General features: G+C 52.9%; 1 protein-coding gene across 5 annotated transcripts in view; it reads right to left on the reverse strand.

The window, feature by feature from the left end:
- GSE1 (Gse1 coiled-coil protein) overlaps positions 1 to 22,332 on the reverse strand; it is a 419,721-nt gene that overhangs the window by 260,820 nt on the left and 136,569 nt on the right. For all 5 annotated transcript variants that reach the window (XM_019747104.2, XM_019747106.2, XM_019747103.2 and 2 more), the window contains exon 2: positions 1,431 to 1,611. In XM_019747104.2, coding sequence (XP_019602663.2) covers positions 1,431 to 1,611 — 181 coding nt within the window. The remainder of the gene's footprint in view (positions 1 to 1,430; positions 1,612 to 22,332) is intronic.

Here is a 22,332-nt window from a genome sequence, read left to right on the forward strand (position 1 = left end):
GCCATAAGCTCCTGGTCAGCAGGGTCCGTCCCTGGCCCAAAGCCCAGCCCCTTCCCTTTGTGAGTCCATGTCACAGAGAAAAAGAGGGGGGTACTAGGGTTGCCCTGGAGATGGATGTCCCAGATGGAAGCCCCAGACCTGAGGACTTAAGGGGGCAGAGCTGGCCAGCTTCCTCAACCCCTACCCCCCACCATTCTCCCACCTGCCAGCCTGTCTACTGCCAGCTCTGGCCCATCTCTCGAACAAGCAGTGCTTTCAGACAGCTGCCCACCCAGTGGGCTGGCACAGGGGCAGGCGGACTGGGGTCTTGGGACTCAGTCCTCTCAGGGGGCAATGACGGGGCAGTACACACACAGAGACCCACTGTGAGGGGTCTTGTTGACAGAAATATGGCCCCAGGGGCTGCTCTAGGACCCTCCCAGGTAAGAACACAGGTGTCTACCACATGCCAAAGTCAGCCAAAGCGTCCAACCTGGGATCTACTCACTGCACCCAGCCCAGTGTCCACAAGCCCCACGAACAACACTGCGGGATCTGTACTCTCAGGCCCCTCATTCAGGAAGGGGGCTAGCCTCGCTGTCATCTGGACAGTGAGGACATTTGACGGTGCCAAGATGGGCGGACAGGGTCTCCATGGCTAGTAAGGTGGGAGTGAAACGTCTACACGGGAAACCAGTGGGTAGCATCTTCCAGCCGAACGCCCTCATCCCCTCTGGCCCAGCTGAGGGTAACACCCACAAGAGACATGTGCCACAACGCGGCACATTCACAACTGAAAAACCCAGAAGCCATCCATGTGCCAGGGGTGGGAGAGTGGGCACACGAGGGAGTGAGCAATACGTCGGAATAGTACATGATAGAGAAAAAGAGCGTGCTATAGCAGCTTGCGGTAACACACATGCACCTTGCAATGCTGAGTGGGGGAGCCAGGCCCGGGACACAGAGTTCTAACCCACAGGAAAGCTAGGCCATAGGATGTTTAGGCAAACACAGGTGCCACAGAAAAAGCAGACGCGAGACGGTGGTTCCATTTGTGGGGTGGAGCATCAAGGTCGATGAACAGTCTAGTCCCTGGGGAGGGGGGGGGTAGTGGATTCATGGGTCTCCACTACACCATTTTTAGAACGAATGAGAGCATACAATAGAAATAGAGATAAATAAATACAGTACAACAAATAGGCCGTCTGCGAAAAAAGGATGCGTGGCATCAAGAAGTAGGGATTCTGATTAAAGCACAATTTGGTTTAATCCCTGAGGAACATGAAAAACAATTGAAACTCAGGTACAGGAGACTTAGCTCCTAGCATCTCCCCCAGAATGTGGCACCCAGGGGTGGAACTCTGAGCCCGCACTGGCTTTGGGGGCCCCCGCCCTGCCAGGGGCAGCACACTCCGTTTCAGTTTCCAGAGATACGAAAGAGCTGGCCTTACCTGTGCCTGGGAGGTCCGGTCCGGCTCCATCCAGGCTGTTCTTCTGACACCGGGCTGGCCCCAGCTCCTGGGCGGTCTTGGAGCCTCTGAGCAGGCTCTCTGCGGGGGCGCCCAGCCGGGGCTCCGGCTCCCGGGCAGGAGGCTGGACAACAGGCGGTGCCTCGAGAGACGCAGTGGTGACCTGGAATGACAGGAGGGTAGACATGGTGAGTCTTGGCCATGCCTTCCTGGGGGTGCCCAGTGGGTGGGCCCCCTGGGCTGCTGGAGACCTCCTCCCCCAGGGTGGCCTGGCCTTTGCCGTCAGGGACTCAGCTTGGCTGGCACGATGCAGTGGAGAGCTGGTCCCTAGTAAAGCCAGTGTGAGTGTCTTCCTCGCCCAGCAAACCTTGCCCAGGGATGCCAGGCTGGTCGCTGGGCACTGGGGTTCTACCCGCAGGCCCCATCTCTACCCAAGCCCCCTCAGCTCTGCATGGAAGTTGGTAATAACTACCTACTAGTCAGTTATAAAGATTAACCTAGTTCATCTTCAGTTCACCCTGCATGGTAGCCATTCTGTCGCTACCTCCAAACCTTTTTTAGTATTTTTTAAATTGTGGTAAAATATACAGGACATAAAATACAGCATCTTGACTTTTTTTTTTTTAAGGAGGGCACAGCTCACAGTGGCCCATGCAGGGATCAAAGCGGCAACCGTGGTGTTACTAGCACCACGCTCTAACCAACTGAGCTAACTGGCCACCCCATCTTGACCATTTTTAAGTGTACAATTCAGTGGCATGAAGTTCCTTCGCAATATTGTGCAATCATCGCCACCATCCATTTCCAGAACTTTCTCTTTATCCCAAATGGAAACTCTGTACCATTAAATACTAACTCCCCATTCTCCCTCCCTCCCTCAGCCCCTGGAAACTACCACTCTACTTTCTGTCTCTATGACGATGACTATTCCTGGCTGCCCCATCACTTTTTCACACCTGGGGAAACAGAGGCTCAGAGAAGGGCAATAGGATTCTGAGGACGCCTGTGCGGGGTGAACCCAGGTCAGCAGGGCTTCAGATCCTGGGCTCTCCCCTCTGACCTCAGAGGTCTGGGCGGGAGGCCAGGAGCCTGTGGTGGGCAAGGGGGTGAGCTAAGCTCTTGCATGGGTTTTAGGGCCTAAACAACTAACTGCAGCTCCCTGGGGGCCAGTCCCAAGGACTGGTGTCCCCTCACTTCCTGATTATGAGCTCTAGGGCCAGCATGGCTATAGAAAAGCAACTTCTTTTGTTGCTTTTTTTTTTTTTTTCCAGTTTGTTCTTTTTTTCGTTTTTTTTCCCTGGGCGGTGGGGGTGGGGTGGGGAATGGATTAGTGCTATAAAACCAAAGTACCTAAGAGAGATGGATGGTTCAGAATTCCTTGGGCGAGCACAGGCTCCACCAGCCCTCCATGCGAGAGACGGATAAATTTACCGTTTGTTTCCGGGAATGCTTTAATTTATGGGATCCATATGGTGACACTGCCCAGACCACAGCCCCCACAAATCCCACAGGCGTGCTGGCGGCTTAGGCTGGAGCCAGAAGAAGGCGGCACCTTGGCCCAGCACACGTCATTCATTCACTCACTGGCTTGCTCAAGACTCAGGAGGGGCTGTCAGCATGGCAGGGACCCTGGAGCCCTGTACAGACCCCACCCTGGCAGCCTTCAGCTACTCTTGCAACCTTGCCCTACTCATCTCAGAAAACTATGCCAGACACAGAGCTGCTGCATCCGCCCTTAGTCACAGGGTGACCCTTCCAGGACTATCAGGATTTGAACCTAAGCAGTTGGGAAAAAACTTGGCTGTTACAAAGCAATCAGGGGCGGGGGCTACATAGCTTTAAAGTAGAGAACAGCAGATGGAAGAGAGAATACTATTGGGCAAGAAGGTGTGCAGATGACAAGCACTACAGTAGTTTGAGAATGGGAGAACTCCCCAAGGGTCGAGGAAATCCAGGCAGGCTTCCTGGAGCAGGTGGAATTTGAATGAGGCCTTCAAAGGGAACAGGTTTTAAAAGGGAGGAGGGACAGAAGGAACAAGAGATTCAAACATACATCCCCATGGGGGCCAGGAGGGTAAACCATAAACCACACACTGGGTGGGTGAGATTGCAAGGCAGCCCCACTCAACACCAGTGGGGGTTGCATGGAGCTACTCGAGCCCCTTTTTGCCAGATCTGATTTTTCAAGAGGAGGCAGGGAATCCATTTTTAAAAACTGTACTCTCATGATTACTAAGTGTTGGCAACTAATTGAAAATACATTAGAGCACTGTGTGACCCCCTCCTACACTGCTGGTGGGATTGTAAAATGGTGCAGCCACTGTGGAGAATGGCCTGGAGATTCCTCAAAAGGTGAACAATAAAGGTATCCTATGACCCTACAATTCCACTCCCAGGGAGATATGCAAGAGAACCACAAACGTGTGTCCACACAAAAACTTGTATATGAATGTTCATAGCAGCCCTCAGACACACAGACACAACGACCCAGATAAACTTGGAGATGGCTCCTTCCCCAGTCCAGCCACCAGGTGCGAGTGCAGCCCAGCCAACACCTTGACTTGCAGCCTATGAGACACTAAGCAGAGGACCCAGCAGTGCTGTGTGATGATGAATGCATTGAAAGCTGCTAAATTGGTAGCTGTTTGTTACGCAGCAGTGGATAACTGATACAACCTGTAAAACTCTAGGATATTACCCAGCCCAGATATAAATGTTTGCTAGCACCATTGCGTGCCATGCCGCGTGCCAGAAACCCGAGGGGACCAATGCCAGTCCCTCCTCTGACCTAGCTCTTCCCTCCACTTTGATTCTCCTTGGAAGTAAAAGGATTTCACCCTCCTTCTCCTGCACTTGTCAGCAGTGCCCAGGACTCCTGGGGCTGGGGGCTCGGTCAACATCAATGGATGGGCAAGGCTGCCACACACACGCAGTGCTGTAAATATGGATTATCTCACACTAGCCTCATCTTAGGTGGAGGCAAAGGTTGTCTGACAGACCATCGGACGGAGGCAGGGAGCTGCCTTTCCTCACCCTTCAAAGCAGAATTTACAACAATTCCTGTCTAATAAAAAGCAGGCGCGTGTACGAACACATTCTTCTCTAGCAGAGCCACAAGTTCCAAGCTCAGGGCCGGTCTCAATTTAAAGTACTGTTAGGACTGGGCCTGGGACATTTCCCCATCACCCTCTACCCCAGGACAGTGGCAGCATCTCAGAGCTCATGGGGCCCAAGGACAGAGCGAGGTAAACGCTATTGTTCCCTTTACTTCCCTGGACCAGGGCCACTGCGTTTAGAGTGTTAGTTAATGAGGAAAGGCCAAAAGGAGGGGTAATTCCCAGGGTTCTTTAGCATAAAAGGGGATGGCAGCCCACCACCGGACATCCTAATGAGCTCTCACAGTGTTACACATTCTCCAGGGAATAAGTGGTCTCTAAGCAGAGACTCAAGGTAGATTCAGGGCGTGGGGGTGGAGTGGGGGAGAAGGCACACGCTATCCCCTGCTCCAGAGAGGACCACCATGCCATGTTGTTAGCGCCTGGTTTGATTTTATTAACTGCATTAGTTCATGAGATCCCCACATCTGACAACCTCTGCTCTATTGTTTTCTAAAAGTTTTATTGGACATACAATTCACCCATTGAAAGCGTACAATTCAATGGCTTTTGCTATATTTGTGGAGTTGTGTAACTATTACCAGAATCCATTTTAGAACATTTTTATCACCCCAAGAAGAAACCTCAAACCCATTCGCAGTCACTCCCCTCCCCCTCCCCATCCCTGGCAACCACCATGTCTTTTCTGTTTGTTTGCCTGTTCTGGACATTTCGTGTAAATGGAATCCTACAATATGTGGCCCTTTGTGTCCGGCTTCTTTCACCCAGCATCATGTCTCCTTAGGCTCACCCATGTTATAATGTGCAAACCATGTATTTTTAAAAACAAGGGAAGTTCCAGTTTGAGGGTCCATAGCAGCCCAGAGGCCGCTGGACAGAGGGCCCAGGATTTCTCTCTCCAGCAGCCTCTCTGGCAGAGACCGGTGGGTGTTCCTGGAGCCTGTTTCCCACTCCCTCCCAGGTACCCAGCCAGTCTCCATCTCTCAGCCTCCTTACAGCCACTTTGCCCAGCTGGGAGATCTTAGCAAAGTGACTTAACCTCTCGCAGCCTCAGTTTCCCCTTCTGCAAAATGGGAGTGAAAATACAGTGACTGCCTACCTCCCAATGGGATGGTGGAGGGAATTAGATAAGCTATTTCGGTTCAAGCACTTGGCACATAGTAGGTGCTCAAGAAATAGCAGCTGATCTCATGATCAGACACATAAGCATGAGGAAGAAGAGGCAAAGTGGCTGGGGAACCTCAAAAGGCCTAGAGGGGTGTGTATTAGGGAAGGCCTCACGGCCTTGGCCTCACACACTTTCAGCCCCAGCTGGCAGGGCTCCCTTCTAGGCCCCTTGCTAACTGCTGGCCTGGAACTCTGAGACAATCCAGGGTCCCCTGAAGTCAGGAGGGTAGGATCTGGGGCGTGTGCTCCCCCCCTTTCCTGAACACCCTGAATCTTCTCTTTCTTCCAATGTAGCTCAAGATTCGCTCCGGAAAGCTGGCCATGAGTAGAGCAGACCTGGGACTGAGTCCTGAGTTGCTGCTGGCATAACTATGTAGGAGTAACAGGGAAGTCATGACAGCTCTGACCTCAGTTTCTGCCTCTAGACAATGGTCAAGTAATGCCTTTGTGGAGGAAGAAACTGAGGCACAGAGAAGTTCAGTCAGCTGCCCAAGGTCACCCAGCCAGGCAAAATCAGAGCCAAAGATGCAAGCCAGTGTCGTGTCCTGACAAGTATCTAGAACCCAGAGTGTGAATGTGACAGGAAACAGACTGTAAGAGACAGAAGACGAGACGCCAGAACCCCCAAAGGCACACAAGAACACAGCATCACCTTTCTTTTACCCCGAGGAAAAATCAGGCGCAGGTAAGAAGCCAAGTTTGGGGAACAAAGCTACCTCCCTCCCAGACATTGATGGCCAGGTGCATGCTTTGGCTGGAAGGCTGGGTGGGCACCGCTGGGTTACCTCCCAGGCTGGCCAGAGACCTCTGCCACCTGCCAGGGACATGTAGGGCACAGGACTGATGCCGTCTGCCTGGAACGGAAATAAGGGGACGTGGGCCAGCCCTGCCACAGTGGTCCTTCCTCTCCCTTTCCTGGTCCCCACCAGAGCCCACCCACATGGTGCTCAATCCGCTCTGCTGAGATTTCCTGTTCTGGACTACAAGCTGGTGCATCAGAGGCCAAAGCCCAGTATTTTACGCCCCTTAATTCCTTGCCACAGCTCTGTAATGGCAAGCAGAGAACTCTAAATATTGCAATAAAGGGACTGATAAGGCTCCGGGTCAGGGTTAGATGGAGCTGCCGAATGCAGAGGCCCCGATAAGCAGACAACTAAGGGTTAGTAAGTGTGCAGCACAGACCGGGCGTAATTGGGAAGTTATTAGATATGGAATACACACAGCACCCAGTAAATGAGTAATCAGGGACTAATTAAGCTCGTGCAACACAGCAGATCATGCTAGAGAGGCTGGTGGCTGCCACATCTGTGACAGCAATTAGGGGTGCTCCGGCTGCAGTGCTTGATGGGGGGGGTGTTGCCAGCTCCAGTTGATCCAACTCTTCCCCACCCAAATCCCCCCAGGTGCTCCTACTTCTCAGGGGCTGGAGTGAGGGAGGGAGGCACGAGGCCCATCAAGCCTTGAGGACAACAGAAGCCTGAGTGGACACAGGGGCCGGGGCTCAGAAAAATAAAAAGGCTTTGTCCCTGGCTTCGAGTGTGGACAGGTGACAACTCACTGCAGCTACACAAGGGGATGGAAACAGTAATCACTGTCCACCTGGGTGATCTGCAAAGTGTGTGCACAGAACCATCTCCTGGAGCTCTGCAATGGTTCTGCCAGGTAAGCCAGGTGGAGTAAGACCACTTGGAGAAACTGAGGCCGAGAGGACAGGAACAAGACAGAGACTGCCCAGCCTGGTTACCCTTCAAGCAGCCACAGGGCACCTCCCCCGGGCTGTCTAGGCAAGAGAAAGGTACTGGTGTTTCTCAGGAGGGCAGCAGCCAAACCCAGTGGAGACAAAGGGGCCTGGTGCAGTTTTATGGCCAATGAGAGAAAGAGCACGAACTTGGGCGGGAGCGGCCACCTGGGTTCCAAGCCGAGTGGTCTTGTGCGCGCTTTTGAACGTCTCTGGGCCTCAGCTTCCTCATCTGAAAAGGAGATGCGTCGAGTCATGCCCACAGCGCAAGATGGTCAGGACAATGCCCAGGTTAGGATTCATGCAGCCCAGCGTGGGCCTGACACACAGGAAGCCCATGACTGTGCTCGAGAAAGAAGGGGAGCCCAGCCCCATCTGCCACAGAGAACCAGAAAGTCCTGGTTCCAGACCTGGGAGCTGCTGGGGCCAAAGAATCTCTGGGTTCAGCTGAAACTGGGGGTTCTTTCCAAGCCAGAGAGGAAAGGTCATGATCCTAAAGCAGGAGGCTTGGGGCAAAAATAGTCGAGGCTTTCAGTGGTCGCAGCTCTACATGGACAGCACCCCTAAGTGCCAGGTCCCACGCCAGTCTTTGCAGGCACCAGCCCCTTAAGCCTTAGACAGCCCTGGGGGTGGGCAGTGTCAGGAACTGTTAGGCCCCATTATACAGCTGAAGCAACTGAGGCACAGAAAGGGTAAGTCACCTGCCCTGTTTGGCCTACTGTGTGGGATGAGCAGGTGGGGCGTGATGCCCCTGAGAGCCGTATGTAAAGCAGCAGTTTGTGCCTAATAGCACGAAGAGCCTTGGAAAACATACCTGGGCAGGTGTGGCTGAGAAAAGTGGGGCCACAGGGAGGCTGGCAGGATACTCAGCGACAGTCAGGCAATCAGAAGCTGGCCAAAGGCAGGCATGCCCAGCTTCTGATGTTTTTGTGGCCGAAGGGAACATTTTAGAAGGCATGACCCTGGCCTCTTCCTTCAAGGGAAGTCTCTACGGCAGGCAACTGTCCCTCACAAGGTCTGGGACAGAACAGGGGGCTGCGACAGAGGAGTTCACTGTTTCCAGAGGCAAGAGTGCCTCCCCGTGGCTGCCAGGAAACAGCGTGCGGCTGCCGCTGGGGAATTCAGCTCAGGGAAATTCAACTCAGGCCCAACCCAACCAAGGTGTAGGGAGAGAGCCTTCTAAGATATGGAAGTCGCCTGAGAACTTGGCATCGGTCCCCCGGGGCCACCTCCTGGAGGCCGGCAGAGGGAGCTAGACTGAGCTTAGACCAATCACTGCCCGACTCTCCTGGGGTCCCCCTCTCCCACTCCTCCCAGTGCCTACTGATCTCCTCTCACTTTCCAGCCACACCTGAGCCTGGTAAGGTTTCTAAAACACCACACTCAACCTGCCACACCCCTGAGTAAAAGCCTTTATCAAAGTTCTGACTCCTCTATGTGGCATCCAAGAGCCACGTGATTTGGCCCAGCCTAGTTTTTCACATATCTGTCATACCTCACGTCTATCCACCCACCTATCCAGCCAACCATGCATCCACCCACCCAGCCACCCACCTCTCTGTCCAACTGTTCATATGTCCATCCATCCATCCAATAAACATTTACTAAGTACCTATTATGTGCCAGGCACTGTGCCTGGAATATGGCATCAAACAAAAAAGTTAGAAATTCCTGCCCTTAAGGAGCTAGTTGGAGGAGATAGACAATCAATACGTACATATTCACATATCAGCTGGTAGGAAGTGCCAAAGACAAATAAAAGGAGATAAGAAGGAGGGTGGGTGGGTTGAGTTAGAATTTTCAATAGGCTGGACCTATTGAGAAGGGGACCTTTGTACGAAGACTTGTTCCCAGATTGAGGGAACAGCAAGCACGAGGGCCCTGAGGCAGGAGCAGGTTTTGCAAACTTTTTCTGAAAAGGCCCAATAGTAAGTATTTTCAGCTCTGTGGCCTAAATGGTCTCTGTTGACTCAACTTTGCCATTGGAGTATTAACGCAACCTTAGACAACATGAAAATGAAAAATGTGAGGCTGTGCTAGTCACACTTTACGGACACAGCAATTTGAATTTCACATGTTGTGAAATATTGTCCCCCTCCACCCCCCGCGACCATTTAAAAGTGTAAAAACCTTTCTTCCGGTCGTGCGGAAGACCCTGCTCGCTGCGCCATTTTTCAGGCGGGGTGGCCTGCGGGGTCTCTGCTCCCGCTCCCCACACAAGAACGCAGGACATGGTGAGGCCAAAAAGGAACACCCACGGAGCCATAGGTAGGGGAGTCATACCACTATGGTCTCACTGGAGGCTGGGTTCACCGGACGCGTGACCTGCCGTCGGCCTTTCCGCCAACCAACCGACTGACGACTCTCCTCCACTCTCTCGACCCTGTTCCCTCCTCTCTTCCGCTCTCTTCGGCTCTTCTCTTCCGCTCTCTTCGGCTCTGCTCGGCTCCTCGGCACTCCTCGGCTCTCCTCCGTAGCCGCAGCAGTTACACCAGCGGCCAATCGGCTAACCGGCCACAGCCTACGGCCAATCAGCCACAGCCGAGCCAGCACCTTTCCACGTGAGGCTGAGAGCCTGTAAACTACTCTCTGGGGCTCTGTCCCCACACTTCCTTAGTTCATAGGCGGTTCAAACACAGGCTTTGGGTGGGCTGTGGCCTACAGGCTGCAGTTTGCTGCTCCCTGTTCTAGAAGCAGCCAGGAGGCCTTTGTGGCTAGAGGGCTGTCGATGGGGCAAGCCTTGACTCAGAGGCAGGGCTGGGAGAAACAGCAGATGGCAGAGAGGCTGCAGAGGACCTACTGGTTTATCTAAATCCAGCTGAGGCACCCCGATGGACTGCAGAAGGACACAGCGTGCCCACATGTACACCTGTACTGCTGGGCCTATTACCTTCCATGCTCCCCTCCAGGTGTCATGAAGGGGCTGAGGGCAGATGCAGAAACCAGCTTGCTTAGCTCAAATCCTGACCCCTTGCCTACAAGCTGTGTGCCTTCAGGCAAGTTAGTCTACCTCTCTGGGCCTTGGCTTCCCCATCTGTAAAATGATGAGGGCTCCCCGGGCAGGGCCGAGGCTTGGTTCAGGGATCTGGGTGGAAACAACATGGGGGTCTGCTCATGAGCTACTGTTGATGCCCATGAGACCCCCCCTCCCACTGCTCAATGCCCTCTGCCTCTCCCTTTCCGGAAATGTCACCCCCAATTCTCTGCCTCCTCCTCAGCCAAGGGTCTGTCCCCATCCCTTGGACTCTGTCCTCGGCTCCTCTCCAGACGGAGCTGGACAATCCCCAGCCCACTTTCATTAGTACCCTCATCTTAGTGCCACAGATTTAGGGGTGACATTCCTGTCCCCCTGACTGTCATCCCTCGGGATGGCGCCTTGTAACCCCAGCCCTGACATAATGTTCCAAATACAGCAAACCGAGGAGATATCTGAGTTGTGAAAGGAACCATGTGGAGGTGTGGGGGAACAGTGTTTTATTTTATTTTTTTTTGGTTTCTGCATATTTTATTTTTATTTTATTTTATTTTATTTTTATTAGTTTCAGGTGCACAAGACAAAGCAAAACTTAGACGTTTATCATTTATATCCCTCACGGGGAACAGTGTTTTTGACATAGGGAACAGATCATGCAAAGGCCTTGAGGCAAGTGTGCAAGGGGGCCTGTGTGGCTGGAAAGGAGGAAGAGAAGCCATGGGGTCACACTGCAGAGGGGCCTGTGGACCCTGTCAAGACTCTTGCTCTCATTCGAAGTGAGATGGGAGCCCAGAAAGGTCTGAGCCAAGAAGAAATGTGACCTGATTTTGGCTTTTGTTTTAATTTGAACTTTTTATGTTGAGATGCTTGCAGATTCACATATGCAGTGGTAAGCAATAATACAGAAAGCTCTCACGTACCTTTTACTCAGTTTCTCCCCATGGTAACATCTTAGAAAACTATAGCACAATGTAACCAGCAGGATGGTGACCAGGTGACCTGCCCATCTTATGCAGATTTCCCCCATTTGACCTGTCCTTGTCCACCTGTGTATTTTGTCCTTTGCAGTGTTATCACTGGTATATGGGTCCCGTATCCACCGCCACACCAGTCGCCACACAGAAAGTTTCATCACCAGCATCCCTGTGACACTCTTTGATAAGCATACCCACCTCCTTCCTGCCCTGGACCCCAAGCCTAGCAACCACTAATCTGTTCTGCATTTCTCGAGCTTTGTCATTTCAAGCATGTTATGTAAATGCAATCACACAGCATGTAACCCTTTGGCTGTATCCACTAGCACAGTTCCCTGGAGCTTCGCCCAGGTTCTTGGGCATATTTCGTTCCTTTGTATTGTGGAGGAGTAGTAGTCCACGGCATAGCTGTGCCACAGCCTGGCAGCCTCTCCGCCTGATTTAAGTGGAGGAAGTCAACCCCACAGGTTCAGCGGCTCCCTCTGCCCTCACCCCAGACTCACATCCTACCATAGGCCCATCCCTGCTCCCTCCTTGTATCTTCAGAGTCTGCACTGAGCTCTAGCTGCTAGCTCTCCATTCAGGGGCTACACCCTCCATTTGTGAACTGACGCTCTGTTTACTAGTTCTGATACTTCCCCTACCCACCCATCCTCCAGGCATCACCTCCTTTGATGCCCCGAGCTGAAGAGGTCAGGTGGCTTATTAACAGTAACCATCATGACATACTCCCTGTCCAAATGTGGACCAGAGAGGTTTAGCAACCTGTCAAAGGTCACACAGCTAGAAGATGGGCAGAAGCCTGCCCTGGTGAGCTTAAATTATTCCAAAGACAGAGTCCAAGGAGAGGGTAAGTGCCAGGGTTGGCACTTTGCCCTGGGCTCTGTGGGGTCTCAGCTCGACCCTGTGCCTCCACCAAAGAGGCCTTGCCTGCTGCAGGTGAACATGACATAATTACTGTGGAAAGAACTGCGCCGTCTCACCCAGGGCAGTCAGTTTATCAAGCGCTGACAGTGCATTAGCTAAGTGATCACTAGACTATTAATTTTTTTCCCCAGCCCTTGCCAGGGGTATTACAGTGAAAAATGGCAGCTTAACCGCAGGGAAATTCTTCAGGGTGACAAAAATAAAAATAGCTCTAATTGAAGTTGATAGAAATTATACCCTTTAAAAACACACGTCGGGGTGCACTGGCTATAATGTAAATTAACGCCGGGGCAGGGTTTCTGTCACAGGACCGTGGAAACATGAAGACAGCCACAGCAAACAGTCTCATGGGTGTCACATCTGCTTGGTTGCCGCTTGGCTGGGCCTGGCAGTGTCGTGGAGGCAGCAGGAACGGGCTGGAGGCTGGTGCCCACAGGCCTGCAAATACAACCCCTGCAGAGGGACAGTGAGCAGGAAAGCGCCATGGGCCCTTCTGAGCTCCACAGCGGAGGATGTGCCTGTGTCTTGGGTGTCCACCAGGCTCGGGGGCAGAGGTCGCTGGCCCCTTAACAAGCCGAGTTAGTACTCCAGCCATCAACCACCATCGCCAGGCTCTGTGCCCTAAAGCCAGACGTTGACTTGAAACGTACACATTAAAACACCTTCATAACGGAGGTCCTAGAAAATTTCGAAACGATTCTGATGTGCTGGTATACAGCGGTGAGTCATCTTTCAGCAGCCAAAGAGGTTTCCATTCAGCATATGAAAGAATAATAACCGTAACGGCAATAACGTAATAACGAACACGGGATCACATATGCTCTGGGCTCGGCACTGTTTTAAGTACTTTCCACATATTTTAATTCACTTAGTCCTTGTGACAACCTGTGAGGTAGACAATGTCGTTATCATCCTCGTTTTCCAGACAAGGAAACGCAAATGGAGGGCCAGAAAAGTTGTGCAACCCGCCTGGGGGCAGAGCCAGGAGCTGAGCAGGCTCAACGACCTCTGAGCCACCCTGCCCGCGTGCCTTTCAGCCCAGCTCAAGGATGAGCAGACACACAGCAAGACACACAGCAAGACTCACCTGCAGACACACAGCAAGTTTCCTTCTGCTCATTGCCAAGCCCAAAGACAGAATATGCCATGCACCGCTGTAGCAGGGGCTGGCCATGCACACTAACATTTTTAAAATGACCTGTACAACTTATTTCCATGTTGGCTACACCTTTACCTGTTGAGACTGACAATTCACCTGAAGTTCCGAAAGCCCCTTTTCTCAACACAGAGCTGTGCTGGGTGTGCAGGGGCAGGGGGGAGAATGGAAGAACAAAACAGACTAGGAATTAGTTTTAGAGTATTTCTCAGGCCCCTGCCCCGTGCCAGCCACTGTGCCAGGTACTGGGGAATCAGCAGTGAGCAAGATAGGGAAAGTTCTGGGCCTCTTGCCCCTGACATTTCAGCTGGAGAAAAATCTAAACAGGGGTTCACGATATGAAGACATAATTCAAGAATCTAAGAATCTGGCCAGCAAAGGATTTTAAGTTTAATCTTAAAAAATAAGAATAAAGGGAAAGATTAGAAAGAATCTCTTGTTCGTTCTCTCTCTCTCTCTCTCTCTCTCTCTCTCCAACCCCCCCCACACGCATACATTGCACACACACACATGCACACACACAAACACACATACACATGCGTACAAATACACATCCAGGGAATGAAATCTAATCATGGAAGAAACATTGAGAAGATAGCAATTTTCGTGGCTTTTCACTGCTGTCTCCTGTGAAAAGATCGGAAAGGAATAATTGACTGGAGTGAGTACTGATTGAGGTGGGAAGGGAAAAGTAAGAGCGGGAAGTAAAGGTAGGAGCTTCTAGAAGGGGCGCAGCATGCAGGCAAGTCCTGCCAGGGCCTGGTCAGCTCTGCTGGGCATTTATTCAGAGAAATCATGGGAGATGTGAGCAGACCCTGGGGCTGGGCGAAGACATGTGTGCCCCTTTCACCAGAGGAAAAAGATGCCCCAGGATGGAAATGACAGGCCCGCCAGCTTGGCATCAATACCCAGAGAGAATCTAGAGCAAATCGTCGGGGAGGAAATCAATTGCAATCACATAAAATAGCACAAGAATTACTACATGGCTACTGGCTGAGCTCTGGGAGGGGGAAACGATACCAGAGCCAGCCAAGCCCTCCCAATGTGAGACAGGTGCTCCCAGAGAGGAAAGCAGATGTGAGGGGACCTATGTGATCCTGCCCAGCATTTACTCTGCCTGCAACAGCCACCTGGGTCAGGCTGGGGCCACCTGGGGGCATAGGTGCCAGCTGTGACTCATGCAAACACCTGCCCGACTGCTAAACGCAAGGATGCTAACTGGACAAGCTGTTTGTGACTTGGCCCTGCCATGTGCCAGGCTGAGCTCTGCACCGTCACCTCAGTTCATTCTCAAGCAACACTGTCAGTACTAATCGGGAGGTTGACAGAACCCCATCCATTAAAGCTAGCCTGGCCTTAGACACTGACTCTGTCACTATGGGCTGTGTGGCCACGGGGCAGTTACTAAACTTCTCTGGGCCCCAGCTTCCTCACCTGTAAAATCATCATAATGACAGTACTTACCTCACAGAGAAAACCCCCCAAAAAACAAAACCCAAGATACACACGATTAGAACACCTGGGTGCTTAAGGAGCTGCTCAGTAAAACCTAGCTGGTTTTATTTCTCCTTCTGGCAACCCCTTAAGATAATTATTTAATGTCATTTGATTTATGTGCCAAACGTCATTCAAACACTTTACAGATCTTAACTTGCTTGATCTTCCTAACGTGCCTATGAAGTAGGTTCTCCTAATACCCCCCATATTTGATGGATGAGGGGATTGAGGCACAGAGGGGGTAAGTCAGTTGCCCCAGGTCACACAGCCTGCTCTGCACCCAGATACTGTCATGCAGTTATCCTCAGTCTGTACTGTTAACCTCCACACAAAACCATCCCCTAGAATGGCCCAGGAAGTTGTGAGGGTGCTTAGGGTACCCCATCGTACAAACGAGGTTAAACAATACAAACAGCTGGTTAGAGGTGAAGCAAGATCCAGATGGAGGCAAGTCTGCAGACAGGGAGGGGTAAAGATCTAAGATAAGTACAGAGATCAGAAAGGAGAATAAAGTGCGCACAAAATGGGGAGGGGGAGACAAGGATGGTGAGTCAGCCCTTTCCCAGGAGAGAAAGGGAGGCAGGGAGAAAGGGAGGGAGGGAGGGAGGGAGGGAGGGAGCGAGAGCCTGGAAGCAGGAGGCTTCAAGAGGAGGAAGGGACCCTCCCTCTGCACTGCATCCATTTTCCAGATCTTTATTCTGATAGTGGGTTTCTTTTGATCACTATGAAAAAGAAAAACCACCACCTGCACCTCAAGAGGTGCAAACCAGGGGCTGGCGTGATGTGATGGTGGAGACAGCTGAGAAGGGATGCCGGAGGTGGCTTTGTTTGAATATTCTCTGTCTCATCCAAAGATGAATGAGAGCTTACGGGGTGGGGGTGGGGTGGGGGGTCCATCACCTCCAAATCTCAGAGGTGGGAAGAACCTGAAATGTCGTCTGCCTCGTGTTTCTCCAACTCTGGGGTGTGTCCCAGAGGAGAGCAATTTTTAAAAAGGGAAATAGAATAGAATGAAAAATACTGGAGTGTATCACATGTAGTAAAAATATCATTTTGTGAAACTTCTGTTTCAGGTACCAAATGTATATCAGCACCACCTCATACCCAAGCACCTAGGACAGCTGCCCCAGGCCCTGTATTTAGAGGCCTTGCCAGCTCTTGCCCTCCCTAGCGGGCAAGGCATCTGTGGGAACAAGAGGTACCCCTCATACCTGCCCCTGCTCTCGGGCCTGTCCCCGGTTCCAGGGCCCAGGTCTCCCGCGGGCATGCCTGAGTCCACGTCCCGGGCTGCGCGGGCTTCCCTCCAGGCTGTCCTCCCGAGGGGGGTCACCTGTTGGAGAGCCCACCCTGAGGGTGGCCAAGGGCAGTGTGGCCAGAGCGTGGGCACGTGGGCTGCGTGCCCACATGAGTGAAGCCCTGTGTGGTAAGGGACATGTGGCCAGGCAAGAAGAGAAGGGAAATGGCACAAGTCTCCATTCATCCTGTGTCCCCAACCCTTCAGTTGCTCAGGCAGACCAGAGTGTGCCTTGTGTGTGAGAACACATGCGTTTGCTGTGTGTGAACGGCATGTGTGCACATGTGTGTGTGCGCACCCATGTGTGAATGTGTGAATGTACCTGGTATGGGCATGTGTAGGCATGTGCGTACATGCACGTGTACGTGTACACCCTGTGGGCATGTGTCTGTGTGCACGTGTGGCTTGTGTGTGTGTGTGAACATGTGGATGAGCCGTGTGTGAATGTGCGTGGGCATGTGTGTGTAAGCATGCTGGGTTGTGAGGCTCTGCCCTTGTTCAGTAAATCACAATCTAACAGGTTGGAGAAAGCTGCCTGGTCCACGCCATGCAGGGTGGTGGGTGGTCTGACTGCCCCCTCGCAGGAGCTCCCTTAATGTGTCAGCACCTGGGAAACTGTCTTCAAAGTCTGTTGCTCAGATCGGGAGCTTCCTGAGCAAACCCTTGCCAACCCCCAGGCCCAGAGCCAGGCTTCATAAATGTTTATTGAATGAATGAATAATCAAGGGAAGGAACAAAGGCTAAAACGTCCCGTGGCCAAGCCCCAAACGCCACTGAGTTGCACACAGCAGGAGAAGGATTAATGGACGCTGTCAAATAACCTGGATCCCCAAGGCCCGAGACACAGCCCAGAGACTTCCAAAAGAACCCCAGCTTACACGTCAGCCAGGGCCAGCCCCCATGCCCCGTTCTGTCACAGCCTGAGACACTGAGGTCCCAGGAATGCCTGAATCCCTCCTTGTGCAGGGCCCCTCAGCCTTGCCCTGGCTCTGTCCTAGTGCAGCCCCACCCCCGATGGAGAGAGGTGGCCCTGGCCTCTGCTGCTGAGACCTACCCCTGGGCCAGCACACACGCCGGGGGCTCTCAAGTGCATCCTGAGGTGAGCGGGAAGCTCCACACGTGGAGTTTTTACTGGACGTGAGGGCTACGGCACGCAGTCCATACCTGTTCCCAGGCTGCCGTTTCCTCAGAGGCCTGTGCAAGGCACATGCTTTCCTCGGGTCTCAGTCTAAAACGGGCCTGCCCTTCCTTTCTTTATCCTTTCCTCCTTTCCCGCTCTGCTGTCTCGCATCAGTTGTTATTATTACTGCTGCTGTTAGTACAGAGCATGGGAGTGCCACCCAGCATCGGGGGTGGGGGCTCCACGAGTCCCTAAAGGGGGAGACCCGCAGAGGGTTGCTGCCTGGAGGCCGGGTTGGCCTAACAAACGTGCATGTTAGGTGTAATACCTGGTGGGGCTGATTACGACTCAGGGCACTAACGCACCCCAAACCTCCCCTTGGCACTCAAGTTCACTAAGAGGGGCACCCAGAGGATGGATACCGTGTTTCCCTGAAAATAAGACCGGGTCTTATATTAATGTTTGCTCCATTAGGGCTTATTTTCAGGGGATGTCTTATTTTTTCATGTACAACAATCTACATTTATTCAAATACAGTCACGTCATCTTCTGGAACATCGCCATAACGCACTAAAGGCGTCTGTCTGGCTGACGATCTTAACTGGGGCTTATTTTCGGGGTAGGTCTTATTTTCGGGAAACAGTACACTGCCCACAGAAATAATGTGGAGGCACTGAGGGAACGCACATGCCACCCACAGAAATGGGGCCCAGCCACCAGAAGGAGGGAGGAATGTGGCAGGCATTGGAGCAGCACGGAGCCGGTTTCCAGTTGGCAGCTGCGTTTGCCCAAAGGGGCACTTCTTCCTATGGCTGGAGAGCAGCACTATGGACTAGTGGGGGCCCGGGGTGAGTGTCCTGAGCGAGTGAGAAGACCAGCAGGACTGCCCTGCTGGTGGCCCTGTGCTCTGTTCGTGTCACGTGGTATCTCATGCCAGCCCTGTAAGCACAGGGCTAATGGCCCCAATTTACAGATGGGGAAGCTGAGGTTCAGAGGAAGGTGGCTACTGAGGTCCCCCGGCTGGGGTGGGGGAGGAGCTAGGCACCAAGCCTAGGCCGTGTGCATCCCTGGCCCTGGCAATGCCCTACCACACCCCCCAGACACAGGTGCCCAGCATCTTCAGGAGCCTGACCTTCACAGTGTGGCCTCCACTTCCATCTCCTGCAGCTCAAGAGGCCTGGGCAGGCGAAGGCTCAGCCAGGCTGTAAGCCTGCCAAGGTGCCAACTCACTGGCTGCTGGCTAATTACTCACTTTTGCAAAATCAAAGGCCTTGTTTATTACAAAGCAGATTGAACTTGCCCGCTTGGCTCCCTCAGAAACAATGCTAAAAGTCCGGCCCTCTGCCTCTGAGCCCTGCCCTCTGCCCTACCCAGCTATGCAGAGCCAGCCCCCACCAATCCTGTCCCATGTACTGGCAGCGGGCCGTGGGCTGGGTCAGCAAGCCAGCACTGGGCCAGCTCAGCGGACAGGCTCACCTGCACGGAGCGTCCCACCAGGGGTATGGGGGGCTGGCTGGACTCAGGCAGGGCGGGGAGGGCTGGAGTCTCCAGTGAGGGGTCCCACAGCCCCAATTAAGGGCTCCCATGTGAGGGGTACACTTCACACCGAGTGCCCCCCGAGGCAAACATGCTGCCCTTACACATCAGAGCTCAGCCTCTAGTCAGAATGCCCGGTGAGGTTGGTGCTCCAGGAGCTCAGCCGCCAAGGATGAGCAGGATGACATGGACAGAGACCGGAGGAAGGGAAACTGAGAGGGACAGAGCTCATCAGGCATGGAGCCACCAGCCCCAGTGCGGAAGGGCAGTGACGGTGCATGAAGCCAGACACGGCCCGTAGGAGGGGCTGTGGGCAACAGGGCAGTGATACCAGTGGCCCCTATGCAGCTCTTTCCTCCATCTAAGCCCTGCTCCAAAGTGTGGATAACTGTGACTCCTATTTCCAGCTGGGGAAACTAAGGCTATGAGGCCCAGAGCTGCCCAGATGGAGAGCAGCTGCTCCAGCTCAGAATTAACTCTTGACCCTTCTGCTAGATTCCCATGAAGCCTCTGAACCTGTTGGCAGTGGGGAGCCAAAGAGGGTGTAGAGAGGTGCTAATGTCACAGCCGTGTGCAAGGAGAGACCTGGAGATTAAAGAAGCAGCTCGGTCAGCGATGGGAAAGACCCAGTGAAAGGGGTGAGGAAACAGGACAGAGAAGGAACTGAGTCCTGGGCAACGAAGAGGCCTCGTGCTCACACCCTGGAGGAGAAAAGATGGTGTCCAGCGCAAAGCTGACCGTCCTTGTGTGGGTGGGGTGCAGGGGTCGCCAACGGGGCAACATTAGACCTTGTCTGCAATCATTTTGGTTGTCATGACTGGGGGTGCTACCCGCATCTGGAGGGCAATGCACAGGCCAGCACCCCTCCCCCCAAAGTGATCTGAACCCAAATGTCAATAGTGCTGGGGTTGAGAAACCAGGGACGGGGCACCCTCAGGCCAGAGGAGGACACAAGAGGAGCAGGTGTGGGCAAGTAGGGGTGCGGGGAGGAGGAGCCTGAGGACCCCCTGCACTCCGGGGACGTGGTACCACCAGGATATCTGTGAGGAGATCACGGAAGCAGCGGGAGGCGGGGCCCCACAGGACAGCGGGGACCCACCCACACAGCTCTAAATGCTCATCTCACTCTAAGCCAGCGAACCCTTGCACCCAGCCCAGGACAGTACATGTCACTGTGACTGAAACACTCAGGTGGGTGTTGCTAGGAAGGCATTTTGCAGACGCGAGTACAGTCTGTGATCAGCTGACTTTCAGAAAGGGAGATTGTTCCAGACTACCTGTGTGGGCCTGCGTCCATCGGTTGGAAGGCCTTGGGAGCAGAGCTGAGGCTTCCCTGAAGAATAAACCCCTCCTGTGGACAACGGCTCCTGCCGGTGCCTGAGAGGTGCAGCTGCCCTTCCCAGGGGCCTGCCCTGCAGATTTGAACCCGCTAGGCCAGCCGTTCCCTGGATCAGCCGATCCCTGGAGATACATCTCTTCATAATCAGCTACCATTTTTGCTTCTCTGGTTGGACCCTGCAGGGTTCAGCGGTCAATAGAAGATCTAAAGGCTGCTGGACGTCAAGGGGGACACAGACCTAGAACGGTCACTCACAGTCGCTAGAGGCTGCCAGTGGCCTCTGAGAGCACATATGAGGTCAGACAATGAAGTTCGCGAACTCATCCTAGAAAAAGTGCTACATACCTCATGCTGAATGTCACTACGGTCACCTTCAAAGTACTCCCCTTGGGAAGCTATGCACCGACGCCAGCGCCTAGTCCACCCTTCAAAGCAACTTTGGAACTCTTTTTCTGGAATGGCCCTCAGAGCTGTCGTATTACCCTTGATGTCCTGAATGTCATCAAAATGTCTTCCTTTCAATATTTCCTGTATCTTCGGGTAAAGAAAGAAGTCATTGGGGGCCAGATCAGGTGAGTAGGGAGGGTGTTCCAATACAGTTATTTGTTTACTGGCTAAAAACTCCCTCACAGACAGTGCTGTGTGAGCTGGTGCATTGTCATGATGCAAGAGCCATGAATTGTTGGCGAAAAGTTCAGGTCGTCAAACTTTTTCACGCAACCTTTTCAGTACTTCCAAATAGTAACCTTGGTTAACTGTTTGTCCAGTTGGTACAAATTCATAATGAATAATCCCTCTGATATCAAAAAGTTAGCAACATCGTCGCAACAAGTTCATGAACTTCATTGTCAGACCGCGTATAACCAAGGAGCAAGGCTACAAGTCTCCTGCAGGGAGTGAAGACAGGGAGCTCACTGGGCATCAGCTGTCCCTGGGATCTTGCTAGGAATGCAGACTCTTAGGCCCCAGCCGGCCCTGATGTACCAGAACCTGTACTTTAACAAGGCCCCAGGCATTCAGCTGCTCACTACAGTCTGAGAAGCCTGGTGCAGACCACCTGGCAAAGACATCAGCTGGGAAGGGAAGGGGAGATGACAGGAGAGGGACGTTTCTGAGGCTGGGAGCATCCAGAGAGGCACAGACAGGAGGAGGCAGAATCAGGGGTTTCCACATAAGGAAAACACGACTAAATACAGTGTGGGGGGCAAAAATCACACCTTCCCCTCCCCACTACTCAAATGAAGACTGGGGAGGAGGAAATGTGTTCAACATTCAGAACACACCTTGGCTCTGGTTTCTTAATTGCTGCCAGATCGAACAAGTAGCAGGGTGGGTAGGGGAGGGTCAAGGAGGACAGGGGAGGGGAGAGAGGGTACAAATAGGGGAGGAGCCTTTAATCACATTAATCAAGGGCTCCGCCTTTGGAACCCAACAGAGCTGGCTGTGTGACCTTGGGCAAGTCACTTTACCTCTCTGAGCCTCTGCTGCCCCGTGTGGAAAGTGGGGCCAACACTGGTCCTTATTTTGTAGGGTTGCTGGAGGACTACATGAGTTAAGAAGTATAAAATACCCTTGCTATATGCTTTCATCGGTTGTATCATTATTCGGAAGGGGGAGAAGGAGGAATTGTACACATGGGTCTTTAAACCCGGAAATCAAGGCACAAAGACCCAGATTTGATGCAGCAGCCCCATCTCGTGGCTGACAGCAACACGGCCCTAGAAGATGGCACAGCGATGTCACGTTTTTCCATCTCTAGGTATGAGTCCTGCCCCACTGGCTGGATGTGAATGAGAGTCTGGGCCCCCCACCTTGTGCCCAAGGCTGCCCCTGGGACCGCTTGTCCAGGAGAGGAGCCCCGTGGTCCTTGAAGATGCCCAGAGCCCTGAGCGGTGCAGCTGAGAGATAGTCAAGTGCAGCCAAACTGGTCCAGCACCTTGAGGCTCCACATCAAGGCAGGAACCACTCAGCAGGCAGAGAATCTCCATACAGGTGACTCAGGTGTACACAGCCCTTTCATCTGGAGGTCCCAGGGCATGACACACA

This window comes from Rhinolophus sinicus, linkage group LG11, assembly GCF_036562045.2.
Source record: "Rhinolophus sinicus isolate RSC01 linkage group LG11, ASM3656204v1, whole genome shotgun sequence".
Taxonomy (NCBI): Eukaryota; Metazoa; Chordata; class Mammalia; order Chiroptera; family Rhinolophidae; genus Rhinolophus; species Rhinolophus sinicus.